Here is a 17,267-nt window from a genome sequence, read left to right on the forward strand (position 1 = left end):
TTGAGATTTATAGGCCTATCCCAGGGGTGTCAAACTCAGTTCCTGGAGGGCTGCAGCCCTGCCGAGTTTAGTTCCAACCCTGCTCCAACACACATACCATGTAGTTTTCAAATAAGCCTAAATGATTAGATTAGCTGGATCAGATGTGTTTAATTTGGGTTATATCTATACTGTGTAGGGCTGTGGCCCTCCAGGAACTGAGTTTGACACCCTTGGCCTATCCCATTTTTGCGTCCCTCCCACTGTTAACAAGTAATTTTTACTCTGAGTAAATTTTAAATGAGCTACTTTTTACTTTTACTTGAGTAGATTTTTAGACTGGTACTTTTACTTGTACTTAAGTAAAATTTAATTAATGTAATGGTACTTTTACTTGAGTAAAATATTTTCGTACTCTTTCCACCTCTGAAAACTACCATTTCAATTAGCATCTACTGCAACGACGTCTCTTGCTCTGCTGGCTGCAGCATCATGTTGGTGTTGAACAGCACAGGTCCCAACGGTCATCTCAACAGCAGCACCAGGATCAGCAGTGAGAGCAGTAAAAACTTAATCAGGTTCCATCATTCAGCCATTAACCAGAAGCCATTGATCGTTACAGTAATTGAGGTCTCGCCGGAGCAAATGGGGAATCAAACAATGCAAATCCCATCAGCCAGAGTAAAAAACATCACATTCCCGGTCTCTGTATAAACCTTTCAAGACAACGATGATATACGCTTCTGTAGAAGGCATCGTTCACTGTGATTTTGGCTTTATGTTTAATTGATTGCCCATTCCGTGAAACATCATGAATAAATCATCTAACGGAGTCAGAAAAATCTATTTGAAAATTGGATAAATAAATTTTGTTTTTAAACATGACCCTCACCCAATTTGTGTACTGTTATCTGAAAAATTTTAAAATAAAATAAATTATTCTCAAATAAATGCATTTGTTTTAAATATGTTTAGATCTTTAAGATATTTTTTATTTGAAAATGACAAATCTATACAGTAAAAATATTTTTAAATTGATGATTATATGGTATAAACACTGTGTATGCATTTCAATAATTTTATGATAAGCTTTATTGCAAATGTATTGTTTTATATTTTATATTGTCTTAAACTATTGACATATGATCATTATAAATACTAATTTCTGATTTCAGATCAATTATTGCTATTGTTTTATGAGATGTTTAGTTCATTCCTTATAATATTTTAAATAAATATGCAGATTTTTTTTTTTTTCCCTTTTGAATTGAAGTTTGTAATTTTGGGTGCTGTTTGGTTTGGTTCATGTCTTATGGTTGGTTTGGTTCATGTCAGTTTTTTGGAGTGAAAGAGTCTCATCTTGGAAACTTAAGCTGTTTTTCTGTCTATTTGCAGATGTTGGAGCAAAGACTACAGAGTGCCACTCAGTCTTTACAAGCTACTCCCAACAGCACCATCCACAGCCTGCCGCCCCTCACTCACCCCCCATTAGTGGATCTGTGGGGGGCAGAGCAGACAGAGGCCTATCAGGCAGACATGGTGGGCTACATGGGTATGCCTGTAGCAGTAGATGGAAATCTAACAGCCCCCACAGAGGAGGTGACGACAGATCACTCACCTTTACTGGAAGCCCAGGAAGAGGAAGATATCAAAGTGAGTGAAAAAATAAATCAATAAAATGTGCAGGGGCCCTTAAATGACACTTAAGCCATGCTTAAAAATATCTGAATGTTTTTGCACTAAAATCAAAATATCAAGTGATATCTGCTAGACCTTTTCTCAAAACTAACTTCACTTTTCTAGTTATTTGGACATTTCTTTTGACTAACTGGTCCCAGCATAATTTTTAATGCATGTTTGAAGTCAGTTCCCTCAAGTTCACACAGGTGTCATAAGAGAGTAACCACAGGTCTAGTTCCTCACATTAGCATTGAACATAATTCACTTAAAGCTGAAAACCACACTGTGTATAAAATGAGTGATGGTGTTGTTAATTAAAACTATCAAAACAGTTTTTGTTAATTGCAATAAACCTGAAATAAAATAAAATGCAAATATTAGAGATGCACCGATGTCAATTGGTATTGGTCGATAATTGGCTATTTTTTCTACAACAGATATTATTTGTTGCGCGCCACCCCAATAATCTCAAAGATCTTTGTGCCTTCTTACTTCTGATAGGAAACAAAGTCTCATCTTTCAAATTCTGTCTATTCTATCATGAAAAAAAAAACGCTTTGACGGTTTTAATTGTGACAAGACGGATCGCTGTAGTGCCTCAGTTCAAGCGGTAGGGCGGAGCGCAAATCTCTTCCACTTTAATACAAGTTATAGTGTGCACTAAACATGAATGAACATCAGAAGGTATGTTGAAAAAGATACAGTATAGCTTACCAAAATGTAACATGTCTCATGTAATTGCTCAATCAGTGTTTCAACTGCAGAAAGTTGTCAATAAAACAGCTTGTGAACAATATGTGACTTAATGTTGCATTTACCTCTGGAAAGTTCTCCAGTGTTCTCAGTTCATGTTATAGCAGTGTACCAAATTAGATTTCCTGTATAGTACTATCAATATCGGCAGATACCGTTCTGGATAATCGGCTAACAGTATTGGCTGAGAAATACAGTATCAATGCATCTCTAATATACTGTATATTAGATGAAAACCGTTTACTTTAAAATGCCCCTATTATGGGTTATGAAAGGTTCATATTTTGGTTTTGTGAGTCCCCAACAACAGGTTGACATGCATGCAAGGTCAAAAAACACTTTCATTTTCTTATAATATGCATTTATTTTTGCCTTAGTTGCTCAATGACTCCCAAACGATTCGCTCAACGATTCATTTTTTCAAACCCCTCCTTTGCGTGAGGCTAATCTGCGGTGATTGGTCGATTTCATTTAAAGCAAGAATAGTGGCAAAGAATGAATTTGCATTTTCATTCAGACCAACGCTTTCCCAGGTCTGCGGGTGCAACAAGTGGGCGGGAAATATACTAATGTTTCATGTTGACGTCAACAAAAAATCCATAATAGGGGCACTTTAACTGAAATAATGCTTAAATACCAAAATTAAAAACACTGAAATAAAAATAATGAAAATTGAAATAGAAAAATAATAGAAAAAGCTAAATAGAAATATTAGAAAACAAATAATGAGAAATGTACATTACTAAAACTTAAACCAAAAGTCAAATCAAAACTGAAAAAGGTCATTCAAAATATGAATAAATACTATAATAGTACTTATAAATTTTAATTTTATTAGTTCAATTCAATTCAAGTTTATTTGTATAGCGCTTTTTACGATACAATCGTTGCAAAGCAGCTTTACAGGAAATTAAGTTTCTACTATATATATGCATACACATACGCACACATGCACATATATATACATACATATACACATACACACAGAAGAAACCCAATATATTTAAGTTATGACAGACTTAACTTGGTAATTATGTGTTGTCTGAGGGTTGGCATCCTCCGTGGTCTTCTGAGGGGTTGCCATCATCTCTTCTCAGGTGTTTGGTCATCCCCGATCTTTTTAAGGGTTGGATCCAGACTGACGCTTCAGTAATTCCTAGTTACATCCGTGGCAGAATCAGAGAAACAGATAGAGACATAATTAGCATAGCTGCTGTTCTATTCAAGCAAAAATGATTTGTTCAACCCAATCTAAAGAATTATAATGTACATTTGATTAGATATAAATGCAGTACAAGATTATAAGATGCATTATGTGAATGCTTGGCTAAAGAGATGTGTCTTTAATCTAGATTTAAACAGAGAGAGTGTGTCTGAACCCCGAACGTTATCAGGAAGGCTATTCCAGAGTTTGGGTGCCAAACTATGTCCTTCTATGTTGTTGTTTTGTTGTGCAGTAAATTTTACACATTGCGTAAATGTCCAGTCCTTTGGGGGGGCAATGTAGATTTTAGATATAATCTATATTGAATCTAAGTGCTGAACAGCTCCACACAGACTTATGATGCTGAGCATCCAATAGAAATGTCAAAATGTCAGCACCAAAATCTCTGGAGAACAGCATCTCGGGAGACAGTTAATATGAAAATTATTATAATATTTTTTTTTTTTTGAAAAAAGCTATTTCTGTCAGCAGCTAGAAAAGTATGAATCCTAAGTTTTCTGTAACTCCTCTCAGGTATGAGTCACAGTCAGAATCAGTTCTTACAGCTACAGTGTAACTTTTCCAGTGCTTTAGTCTGTAACATCTATGCCACCAAAAGGAACTGTAAAAAAAAAAAAAAAAAAATGTTTTCAGACAGGTTTTTCAAACACACTACCTGACTGCTATTGGTAAGGCCAATGGATAATCAAATCAGCGCTGTTTTTGAAAAGTGTGCAACTGCGCATGTGCATAAATGTGTAAGGGAACCTGGGAGTATGACATAGGAAAAAACACATGATGAATCAATGAATTAGCAGTTAATACCATATCTATGGTTAATACTTCACCACCTGTGAGAGACATCAATAACGCTGAACCAGATCGGTTCAAATAATGGAAGTGTGACAATGTTATTACAGTTTTGTCATTACTAGCTAGTTAATATCTCCAACAAGGCATCTCATACAGCGGTTAAACAGCAACTTACATCGTTGTATTGGAAATGCATTCCTGGCCGGGTAGATCACACTAAACATTTATGATAGCGCTAGAAAGTTTACACATTTCATGAGAAACAACTTATAAATGACTTAACTGAACTACTGCAAGTATCGCTGAAACAACCTTCAACGGTAGTCTGTTTATTTGAGTCCCAAATGTTATTTGTCCAAAAACAAAACCTGTTCAAGTCTCAGACCAGCCACTAAACAAAATTACAAAACGAATGTTTTGAAAGTTGGTTTCTAATTTCGTTCAGTGCCACTGTTGGCACAGAAATTAAACACTGCAGCTGTAAACAGGAAATGACCCGTACACAGTCTTACATCCAGCCTCTTTTCCAGGAGGAAGAGATTACGTTATGTATGGAACCAGAACCAGTGACATTAATTCCATCTCCAGTAACGCAGAGAGAGGAAGTGACCTCAATGGGAGGAAGCAGTCCAGGTCAAGCCCCTGGAGAATTCAGCACAGAGCGCAAGGCATCTGATGTCTCACCGTCTGTAATTGAAGAGCTTGAGGAAAAAGAGGAGGAGTCTGAATCATCGCCTGTAGACGTCACGGCAGCCAACTAAGTGGCCGGCATGAGACTTGAGCTTGTTTTGACATTTCAGTCAGCATAATCAAACAATATCAACTCCTATTTCAGGAATCAAACACCATTGTGATGGAGTTCAACTGACTGATCGAACCCAAAATGGAAAAGCAGAACTGAAAGTTACTGCACTGCTTACGTGAAAACTATGATTTTTTTTGTAAGCCTTATATTATGGATGTCTGAAAAAGGAAGGCACAGAATGGAAAATCCTTGGGACTGAGAAAGGAGAGAATGAGGAAAACCAAGTTGGAGGTATGTAATTCAGGACGATGACTATGAAGAACGTTCGGTTAAATATGTGCATGCTTTTACAAGGAGTGATGGCACTCGTTATTCAAAATAAAGAAACTATAGTTAATAAAACCATAATGATGATAATAATATGATTATTTTCTAAGAAAACAACAAAAAATGAAATATATAATTGTAAAATAGACCGTAACACAAGTTTTTTTCAATCCATGCCCTTCAGAATTTCAGTTCCCACACACCATAAGAGATCAAATACACTCGATACAACACAAATTCTGCCTTTTCCTCTTCAGTTTTCACCCTGTATACTTCCAAACAATCTTTTATATATAAAAAAAAAACAAGATTTGGCAGTTTATGACACTGCTGGGAGAAACACTGGTTCAATACAGAAGTGTCTGTGCTGTGAAACATAAAAATCAATTAACTGAAACAAACCACTGCACAATCTACACAGTTCTGTCGGCTGTTTATTCAGTATGTAAGTATGTATTCAAACCCTCATTAACGCAAGCAAATAGATGTTGTACGTACCAATCAAAAGTTTGGAGTCTGTAAGATTTTTGAAAGAACCTTCTTTTTTTTTACCAGGACTGCATTATTTGAACAAAAATGCAATAAAAAAAACAGTAATATTACAAAAATATTATTACAATGTAAAATAACTCTTTTCTATCTTAATGTTTTTTAAATTGTAATTTATTCTTGCGATTACCAAAGCTGAATTTTCAGCAGCCATTACTCCAGTCTTAGGTGTCACATGATCCTTCGGAAATCTTATCATTATCAACCTTGAAAACAGTTAATATTTTTTTAATAACAGTAATATTTTTGCTTAATTGCTTAAGATTTTTCTTGAAACGATGATAAATTTCTTTTCAGGATTATCTGATGAATAGACAGTTCAAAACAACAGCATTTATTTTAAATAGAAATCTCATTGATATGTCTTCACTGTCACTTTAGATCAAGTAATTGCATCTTTGCTTAAAAGAATTGATTTCTTTCAAAAATCTTACTGACCCCAAACTTTTTTAACGGTAGTGTGCATACCCAAATATATACACCTATACCTGTGATGGTCTCCCATACTGTTATACAAAATTAAAAAGGAAATAACTGAGAAAAAAATTAATTGATTAAATTACCCGACTTAATAAAAAAGCTTTTTTTAAAAAAACATTTTTAGACTTTATTTTCCACACAATTAGGTCCATTTCTATTTATTTTTATTTATTTAATAATTTTATTTTATTTATTTATTTTTTGTAGTAGTAATAAAAAAAATGTCACGCACACACACGTACACACAGATATATTTCATACTGGAGTGTAATATAGCGTGCTTCCTTCTCTGTGTGTCGTTTGGCATGCATGATGTCAGTGTACTCTGGAGTCCTATACAAGACTGTACAGATATTTGCACTGGACCTCAGTACTCTGAGCTGAGACTGACTGAAAAAAACCTTTTTGCATTTGCAATGGTTGTTGGGTGAAGGACAGATGCCTTTTAGATTGAAAATGAATTGTTTTATGAAACAAAAAGACACACTTCCCACTCTACTTGAGTTCTACTTGATCCCAAATTTCAAATTTTTGTTTTTGCTCTGGTTTAGTCAAACTGTGGCTTAAGAATGGTTTTGAAATATCTAGATTAATCGAACTCGTGATGAATGACAATTGAGAGGAGAAAGACGGATAGGCAATGCCTCATAACCTCAAATTACTAAAATAGAAGAAAACTACAGTAAACATTTTCGTTTTGAACAGTCCTGTTGGCGACTCGTACATGTACTTATTGTTACACTTGCAGGGCCATTTCTTGATGGTTGCTTTATTTTTATAATAAAGCATGTCATAATATCTGTTCCAAAATATGTATTCCATTGCCTACAATTCTTTTCACTATATAATAAGGGGAGAATAGAACAGGACCTGGATTCACATACTGTAAATATCCATTACCAAGATATCAAGGAAAACTGTCTCCACAGAATGAGAATGAGAATGGAAATGGACTTTGATTCGAGTTGAAAGTGACCTCATGAACATCTCAGGCCATTTGGAATTTTCGAACTGCACAGGCGTCTTCCTGTTTGTCATGGTCACTGATTATACAGTAACTATGATGCTACAAACTTTGCGTTGACTGTGTATTTGTTCGTAAATGAACATAAAGCATATGCATCCCAAAGGAGGAGCAGACGTCCAGTTCGGAAACAGAAGTAACTACATCATCCTGCATTGTGATGTCATGCATGATTCACCAAGGATTTAAAAAAAAAAAAGAAAAAGGACAACGTGTAGACGGTTGTTACGACAGTTTCTTTGGAGGACACGTTCACCTTTGACGATTGTGTGTAATACAAACTCGGCGGTGAGAAGAAATAGCATTAATAGCTATAGGAAGTGTATTGACTTGAATGAATTTATTTATTGACTGATTATTTATGCAATGTTGGGACAATGTTTATTTTTCTACAGAATTGTGTGCACTCCCTCCTGTATATGTTGGGGTACATATTATTTCACTGCTGGGCTCTTGAGGAGGCTCTGACAGATTTTTGTGTGCAGTATTTATGTACTTTTTGTCACTGAAAAAAATCATACACATTTTCTTAAACATCTGTCATAATGTTTTAATATTTAATATATAAGTCTACGTCATTGCATGTAGCAGTCCAACCGTAAAACATAACTGCTATATTTTTATTCAGTGTCATAATCTTATATTACATGAAGCATACAGAACCCCAAAAGTTGCTCACATGAAATAATATGTGCCCATTTGTTTATTTAAGAATTATATGGGGAGGGATTTAACTTTGCAGCCTGTATGATATATATATATATATATATATATATTTGTTATTTTGAGATAAATGCACCTTTGGTTGTAATGGTATCACTTTGGTTTGGTGAGAATATGTCAGACTGTACTTTTTTTAATTTTTTTTTAATCATGAAGCAAAATGATAGTCAAACATAATTTATTTTCTATTTTTCACAGTAGTATGTGGTTCTGAAATCAGCACGATTCTTTTCCGAAAACTGGTTATATTGGTTATATTACAAAAAAACATCATCACACAATGACGCAATAACTAAATCCTAAATAAATTATAATAACGAGTTTCCTACATTATTGAGTTTTAGTAATGAGTAAGTAGTCTAAAGCATACAAAGAGAATAAATTAGTCTTAATAAACTAACCCATTGTAACCTTAAATAACTAACTGCCAATCACTGAGATATTTCCTAGGCTGTATCCAAAATTGCATAGTTCCCTATACTAGCCTATTTTGGCAGAGAAGACACAAATTACATGGTAGGTCATGTGATTACGACAAATTATGTATGAATGTAGTACGTAAAGTTTACTTTCATACTAAACAGAACATACCTCTTTATTGGTCACAAAGTAATTACTTAGGCCTACCCAAAATAAGTACCTGATCAAGAGAGTGCAATTTTTAACGCAGAACCATGTACATTCACTCACCGCGTTTACGAAATTCTGACTTATAAGCGCAAAAGTCATTACTAACTCGTTAAATTTTATGAACTTGAATTTTATTTGCTCGTATTTGTCATATGGAGGCCAGGAAGTCGCCCATCACCTTCACAATCCGAAAGGTTTCCCAAAGGGAACAAATTGCGAAAATTTAGTTACTGTTTGTTCATTTGGCTGCAGATCGCAAAAACCGAAGGTACGGTTTATAGGCCTAAATCTCAGAGCACGGATTGGGAACTTGTGGGTACAGTTTATTAGCTAATCAATGGGTAAGATTTGTTAAACCGAACAGTTTAAGAATTTCGTGAGTGTGGTTTAGTAACCATACGAGGGGGGGGGATTGCAAAAGTGTGGCCACGGATTTGTGGGTTTTTTTCTTGTCTTGGCATTGTGCGGATAACTAAAACCGGTGCTACTTTCGTGTATCTTTATTGTATCGCGAACACATTCCCATTTGAGAAAAAAACGCAACTGGTGCCATCTTGCGTTTCAGTTATCGATTGAATTGAAAATAACCTCGGAAGACTAGAGTTTCACTGTAAAGTTGTTACAGTGTTAATCTTGTTGCTAAGCCGATTGTTTTGTACGTTGTAGTATCGGAAAATGAAAACAATACAGCAGTGCTCTGACTGACTCTACATTGTTTCTTAGTACGACGTTTTAAAGGAATTATGAATGCACACGTCGTCACCTGAGGGATATTAAATGACCTTGTCAGTTCAAGAGCACCAACTTCTTTATTTACTCTGTTGTGCCTGTAATTCCACTACCACATTCTCTTGATTCCATTTCTGAAAAATGCCTCAAAGATTTGAATCACATAATTAACACAGCAATCACACAAAGCCAGGTCATACTGCTGCAACCAAAGGAGTGATGTCACGTTCTCTTTTATTGCTTTTTATGTAAGATAAGGAATATCCGAATGAATAAATAACAAAAAGCCAAATGTATTTCCTTGGATGTAGTTGTTTATCATTTGTGTTTACACGTGAACTGATCTCAAATGGATTTTTTGTACGATTCTACTGCCATCTTTCACTACAAAACTGTCTGTTGGCATGATGCTGTAACTGGCCCTTTGTTCTACCTCTTTCCTTCTCTCTGTAAACTAGCGTACTTGTCTTTCTCTCCTCCTCTCTCTTTCTGTTCGTATGTTATCTGTCTATTACTCAAACCCTGTGTTGTCTCCTCTTGGTGGAAGATTCATATTCAGAAGAAGTAATACTTTGGATAAGAAACACTTGTGATCAAATTTGTTTGATAACGTTGAAATACGTGGACTCAACATGTTTAGCAAGCTTTACAGGCACAAATCTATTAATTTGGGACTGACTGAGCTGTTAAGAGGTGTGATATAAGAAGTGCTGTGATACGTATATCTATGCATGCTTTACTGAAGGTTTTAAGATGGTTCCTTCCAATGTGCTCCTCCTCTTCCTCCATCGGACTCTCTCTTACCCATCTCCTTTTCCTGCACGAACAAAACACCTCCCTGAGCTTCAAGAATATTGCTATTCCTTTATTTTTCCCCAAAATAATGAAGAATAAATGAAGCAAACAAAGCATTATTGCGCACTTTGTGTATTTTTAAGACGTGGCAAAAAAGTCTGCATGCTATTCAGACCATTAAAACAAATAAAAATGAATCAGATATTCATCAGTAGTTATAATAATCAAACAAAGATTCAATGATGGAGTAATGACTTTGCAGCTTAAATTATGTAGTAAACAAATCAGCTTTATAATGAATGTCTAGTGATTAAATGAATATACCAGGTTCAGCACAAGATCAGTCAACATTGTGACAAAATAGTTTGTGGCACAAAAATTAATTTAACTTTTCTTTAAAAAAAAAAATTTAAATTTGGCTTACGGTGAGGCACTTAAAATGGAAGTGAATGGGGTCAATAGATTAATGCTAAAATACACAATGGTTCAATATTATAGCCACAAGATATAGAAAATATTAATGTGAACATGGTTTTGGTGTGAATAAAATCACGTCCTAAACTTTTGTGTGTAAAATTATACAAATTCACAACTTTGTTACCATGACAATGTTATGCTATAAACACAAACCCTAAAACGACGATAACGATTATGATTTAAACATGCTTTACAGCTTAAAATATTCACACAGACGAATTAATTTTATAAAAAATATAATCTTCACTTTATTCATTTTAAATCCAAAAACCCTATATTGACTGATTAACATAGATTTTTGCTTTTTTAAAGAAAACAAAGGACAGTTGTTGTTCTAATCAATAGTATTTAGTATTATGTATGTACATACTATTATAGCATTTATTATAGCTATAATTATTTTTATTTTAGTTTTAATTTGACTAATTTTAGTAAAAAAGTGTAACGTTTTACAACGAGGTTCCATTAGGCCTAGCTAAATATATTTAATGCATCAATTAACATTAACTAATGAGCAATACATTTGCTACAATATTTATTAATCTTTGTTTACTTTAGTTAATAAAAATACAACTGTTCATTGTTACCCTGTTAGCTCAGGTCCATTAAATAACATTAAAAGATAAAACTTTAGATTTTAATAATTTATTAATAAATGTGGCAATTAACATTAACTAATAAATGTTTTAGATGTATTTTTCATTGTTAGTTCATTAATTAATGTTAACAAATGGAACCTTATTCTAACGCGTTACCAAAAAAGTACTGATTTCTAGAATTTTAACTTAATTTGACTTAAACTTAATTTTTATATATATTTTCATCTTCATTTCAATTACCAAAACAATTTTTTTTAAATATTTTTACTTATAGCTAACATTAACACTGGGCTGAGTTAAACTTGTATTGAACCTGACATATTGTTTTAAATTTCACATCTATACAATAAAAAAAGGCAACCTAAAAGTCAAAAATATTATTTAGTATGACTGAATTAACCTGACTACATTAGGTTACACCATGACAAGGGTCAGATCAAATACAAATAGCTTGTTAAGGTAACAAATCTTTCATTTTTACAAAGATTTTTACAGATATAATATCAGGTACAGCAGACAAACACAGGGATCGACTAGAAAAGAAAGAAGACATTCAGTGAGATGTGTCAGACCGACTGTCCATATGTACAAATGTATAGACAACAAGTGGGAAAAAAAGAAAAAAAAAACATCTAGAAAGAAAGAGTATAGAGAGTCCTGTCCGGAGAGTAGAAAGTCAACCAACAAGTCTGAAGGTACAGCTCTTGTGCACCGGCGCTGTGGCTCGTGCTGGGCTCAAAGGTGGCACCATAATATGGTTTGCCTCCCCCTGGAGGGCTGAATTTGAGAAACAATAGACCTATAAAGGCTCCTCATCACTCTCTCTATCAGCATCCACCTCTCCATCAGGCACAGAATGAAGAGAGGATAGAGGGACTGTGGAAGAAGAAGGGGAAGGCAGTTGCTCCTGAGAGGTGCTGATGGTGCTTCTGCTGCTGTTGCCTGTGGCTATATCACACTCTTTGTCGGCTGTCTGGATACAACTATCAGCGGCCTCATCTTTAGTTTCTATTTTCACTCCCTCGCTCCACAGCTCTCTGTCCCGTGTGGGAGAGGATGGGACGGAAGTTGAATGAGAAAGCTTTTTGGCCTTGCGTCTCGCGTCTCTGAAACTGGCCAGAGGAGGACGCAGTCGCACTCCGCTACGAGTCGAACCCTCGATTGCTTTCTGGAGCTGGGAGTGAAAAAGAGAGACGGGCAGAATTAATTACTCTAACACTTGAGCATATGATAGGAAGTATGCAAAAATACATGTAGACAGACAATATTTACCTCTTTTAGTGCGACCACCCCAACCAGTTTACCAATACTAGTTACATACGCATGACTGAGACCCAGCAGAGAGAACAGAGTGTGAGTCTGAAACAAACAAGCAAACAATATATTCAAGCATGTATGTGTATATATTAGGGCTGTCGGTTTGACACATAGTAAAGATAATTTAATTGATTGCCACACTTAATCAACCCACCCCACTCTGGACCTAGATAGGTTATCTGACATTTCATACAGATGATTAGTGATAAACAAGATGCATTGCATGACGCACTTAATAAAATCCAGTTACAATGCACCTGAAATTTAAGATATTGGGGCATTATAATATACAATATGAGATATTTGGGAGTTTTTGTCTCATATTTATATTATGGTGTTTAGTTTCTGAGTGAATCCGGATCTTGAATGAATCAGGTGAACCAATGATTCAATAGCCCATTCATAAAGAGAGACATTTATTTCATTTCTGAATGAATCAGTTCTTTGAACAAATCGAATGAATGAATGACTCAATGAATTACTCATTAGGACATTTATTGCCACCTACTGGTAGTTTTAGTTTCTTATTTAGAGTTTTATTTTATAAAACATTAATTTCCTATTTACATAGTACTAAAAACATCAATATCCATTTAAAACCCATTAATCTCATGGCATTATTTCTGCAATTATAACTGCATTGTAAATGCATTCATGCCACCTCTGAGCTGCAATAAATGTCTGTAAATATAACCAATTCAGATGGTATTCAATTGCTTCTGAAATATATATATATATATATATATATATATATATACACACAGCATATAATGTCCATTGCAGCCTAAAAATTCATGTGTAATAACTTCTATGTTGTATCAAATAAAATATTTCTTTCTAAAGCTATGTTTTGCCTATTTGATGCTTTTCACATTTAACACAAAAATTGCTTATCTTTCTGCCAAATTTGATGTGTGATTAATTTACAATTAATTAGATTAATCACCACATTAAATAAAATATCTAAATAATTATTATATGAATGTAAATATTTATAAATATAGTAACTATTTTTACATTTCTGTTTAATTTAATTTTTTCTGTTTTGTTTGGTTCTGGTTTATTTTTTGTGTTGTTGTTTTGAAAACCTAATAAAAAGAAAATAAAAAATATATAATTTTTGTGTTTTGGGGCCCATACGCATAAACTCTTAAATGCAGGATACGATGATGTTGTTGTTTTTATCAAAAAACACATTTCCCCCAGGGCATGAAATAATGAGAGTTTTGGACTGACATTCACATACAGATAAAAGTCTAAATCATGATTCACTTTGAAAAACATAATTCCTCAATATAATACACAGTATTTCATATGCAATCTCAATCGGATTGTGGATTACCTTATGCAAAGATGTTCTCTCCACCAGCTGAAAAGGTGAGGGGTCAACACGGATCTGATCAATGTCAATCGGCTTATCCAGCTCTTCCTCTTCCCAGGCTTTGATCTGAACACCCCAAAACAACATAATCAGGGTCAGGATGTCACTGCGAGTGACTGACAGCTCACAGACAGCTTTGGAACAGATGTTCTAATTGTGGCCGTCTCTCTGAACTGCAGTGGAAATAAATCAATTCATCACCCTACCTCTTCAGGAGTCATGTTATCAACTACAGGAGGAACTGCAGGGCTCTACAGAGAGAGGAATGAGAGGTAGACGGAGGGTCAGAAGTAGTACATGAACGTTTGGAGGATAACATCATAATTCACTAAAAATAACCCTGTAAATGTTTCATCTTGGTGTGAGCTGATAATTTTGGAAAGTGAAAGGACAAAATGAGTCAGGACTGAAGAATATAAAAATGTGAGATTTCTCTCTATTCACAGTTAAAATATACAAGCTACATCATTAAACAGAAATTGTTAAAGAAATGTTTTACATGGAAGAACAGAACCAAAAGTTAAAAGCAATTAATTTTATTTACCAAGACAGATGGTTATTGTATGAAATTATGATTAGGACACCAATTAAATATCATAAGTCTATAATTTTAGGCATTTATGTAATTGGATGAGCAGATACATATTCTATATTTCCCTTTTTGTTTTTGCTGGTTGATTATTTTGTATTATTATTTTTTACTATATACGTTTTTAAGGGAGTAAATAAAAAAAAAATGTGTGCACTCTCAGGCTTCTCAGGATCAACATGCCGTCAAATACCATAGACAATAATTTATCAAATATTTACAATGGAGGTCTATGGGGTAAGGCACATAACTGATAATAAATAAAATATTTATTTTACAAAATGAAAGATATAATTATTGTCTGAGATAATTAACAGCATGTCGTAGATGAGTTGCTGCTTTAAACTAGTGTACTCATGTTAACTCTGCTCATGTCTTCAGCCAGTTACACTGTCCTTGTAAGTGACAATAATGCTAAGAGACACACCTCTGGCTCAGTCTGCCCTGATGAGGAAGATGAGGAGAAAAGACGATGAAGAGTCCTCCTCATAGACTGTAGGGCACCTGTTACATAAATAACGCTGGTTCACTATTTAATTGTGACTATTTATTTAAGTCTATTAAGAATATTTAAGTCTTGATATCACAAACCTCTTCTGGTAAACATTTAGCTAACACAAGGTCTGTATGTTGAATTGATGTAGAGTTGGATACTGATCAGCAGAACATTTGAGAACTTGTTGCCAGGTAACAATAAACAAACTCACCAGATGTGGTGTGATTAGTGGAGACATCTGTGGTTTTAGTGGACCCCAGTGGGCCGTTACACTCTTCAGAGACTGTGTTACCCTGTAATCATTTTAGTTACAGCCTAAGATTAGTACACTCCAATTTTTGATTTTCAGAAAAGAACATTTATTTGGCATAAAGCTCTGCTTATTGATGTCAGATCAGAGAACTTAAAATCCACCTCTGAGCAAAAACAAACAGAGAACAAAGACGTTCTCTTAGGGGTTTTCCTGGGAATAACAGTGTGTGAGCACACTTTTGGAGCTCTTCTCACCTTGTCTCCATTCTCCTCTCCAACCTCCTCATCCACAAAGGCGAAGGACTCCCAGTTGACCTGTGACCCCAGGCTGGACACGCCCTCACCTCGGATATAAACCCGCCTCTCGGCTGAGAGCCACCAATCCAAGGCGGCCTGAAGTTCACATCTCTCAATGGAGCCCAATAGAATCATTGACTCTGGGCGTGGAAAAATAATTGACATTTTTTCATCAATTTCAAATTTTTGCCAAAAGGAATCATTACTCACCTACACATTTTAGACAATAATGTTGAAAAGACCAGCTTAGTTGGTCATCATCAGCATACATTAACTGGCTTACTGGTAGACTAGTTCAACCAAATTTCTTTTTGCTGATGAACAGCGTGGCTATGGTACAGAAGCTGTGATCACGGTCCAATTCTCGCTATTAACAAACCATTAACTATGACTTTTGCCTCAATGAACTCCTAATTTGCTGCTTATTAATAGTTAGTAAGGTAGTTGTTAAGTTTAGGTATTGGGTAGGATTAGAGATGTACAATATGGTCATGCAGAATATATGCTTTAAAAGTACTAATAAACAGCTACAATGTTAATAATAGGCATGCTAATAAGCAACTAGTGAGAATTGGTCCCTATACTAATGTGTTACCGAAGCTGTATCTGCCTCAGAGGAAAAATGTCATTGTAAATTTCTACCTCATAATTGCAAACTTTGTTTCCCGTAATTGCAATTTTATTTCTCACAGTGTGACTTTATATTTGGTAACACTTTAGATTAGGGAACACTATTCACTGTTAACTAGTTGCTTATTAGCATACATATCACTAGCATATTAATGCAAGACCATATTCTAAATCCCTTAACCAAATACCTGAACATAACTACTATAACAACTACCGTAACTTACTACTGTATAAGCAAGCAGTAATTAGGAGTTTATTCAGGGAAACTTAGATAATAGTGAATGTGTTCTCTAAACTAAAGCGTTACTGTGACATTACACCTAACAATTGCGCCTGTTTCTCATAATTACTTCACATAATTGCAACTTTATACATCGCAATGTGACTTTATGAACTCACAATTGAGAGTTTCTCGTAATTGTGATTTTATTTTTTGCAACTGCAACTTTATATCTGATAATGCGATTTTATATATTTTCTCACAATTGCAATTTCTTTCTCACATTTGCAACTTTATTTCTGATAATGTGAAAATGGGCTTCTATACTATATAATGCAGTATGACTTCATATCTCAGAGTTGTGACTGTTTTCTCATAATCGTGTCTTTATTTCTCTCAATTGCAACTTGCTATCTCACAATTCTTGCAATGTCACTTTAAATCTCACAACTGTGACTATTTCACTTAATTCTTCGTAATTGAAACTTTATATCTTACAATGTGACTGTATCATAATTGAGAATTTAATTGTGACCTTTTTCTTGAAACTATGACTTTATTTCTCATAAACTGACTAT

General features: G+C 34.5%; 2 protein-coding genes across 17 annotated transcripts in view; one reads left to right on the forward strand and one right to left on the reverse strand.

Annotated features, from left to right (window-relative positions):
* fam131bb (family with sequence similarity 131 member Bb) overlaps positions 1-14,351 on the forward strand; it is a 56,121-nt gene extending 41,770 nt beyond the window's left edge. For 8 of the 12 annotated variants that reach the window (XM_058746738.1, XM_058746740.1, XM_058746746.1 and 5 more), the window contains 2 exons: positions 1,375-1,632; positions 4,960-5,191. In XM_058746738.1, coding sequence (XP_058602721.1) covers positions 1,375-1,632; positions 4,960-5,190 — 489 coding nt within the window. In that variant the 3' untranslated portion in view covers position 5,191. Of the gene's footprint in view, positions 1-1,374; positions 1,633-4,959; positions 5,192-5,264; positions 5,406-7,382; positions 7,581-14,263 lie in introns of those variants that run through there. The other 4 variants (XM_058746749.1, XM_058746748.1, XM_058746744.1 and 1 more) reach the window with 4 other exon arrangements.
* Positions 12,307-17,267, reverse strand: part of clcn1b (chloride channel, voltage-sensitive 1b) — a 34,642-nt gene continuing 29,681 nt past the window's right edge. For all 5 annotated transcript variants that reach the window (XM_058746736.1, XM_058746734.1, XM_058746737.1 and 2 more), the window contains exons 17-23: positions 15,798-15,979; positions 15,502-15,583; positions 15,222-15,298; positions 14,412-14,456; positions 14,167-14,271; positions 12,780-12,866; positions 12,307-12,681 (exon numbers count right to left, since the gene is read on the reverse strand). In XM_058746736.1, coding sequence (XP_058602719.1) covers positions 12,307-12,681; positions 12,780-12,866; positions 14,167-14,271; positions 14,412-14,456; positions 15,222-15,298; positions 15,502-15,583; positions 15,798-15,979 — 953 coding nt within the window. The remainder of the gene's footprint in view (positions 12,682-12,779; positions 12,867-14,166; positions 14,272-14,411; positions 14,457-15,221; positions 15,299-15,501; positions 15,584-15,797; positions 15,980-17,267) is intronic.

The sequence above is a fragment of the Onychostoma macrolepis genome, chromosome 16 (assembly GCF_012432095.1).
Source record: "Onychostoma macrolepis isolate SWU-2019 chromosome 16, ASM1243209v1, whole genome shotgun sequence".
Taxonomy (NCBI): domain Eukaryota; kingdom Metazoa; phylum Chordata; class Actinopteri; order Cypriniformes; family Cyprinidae; genus Onychostoma; species Onychostoma macrolepis.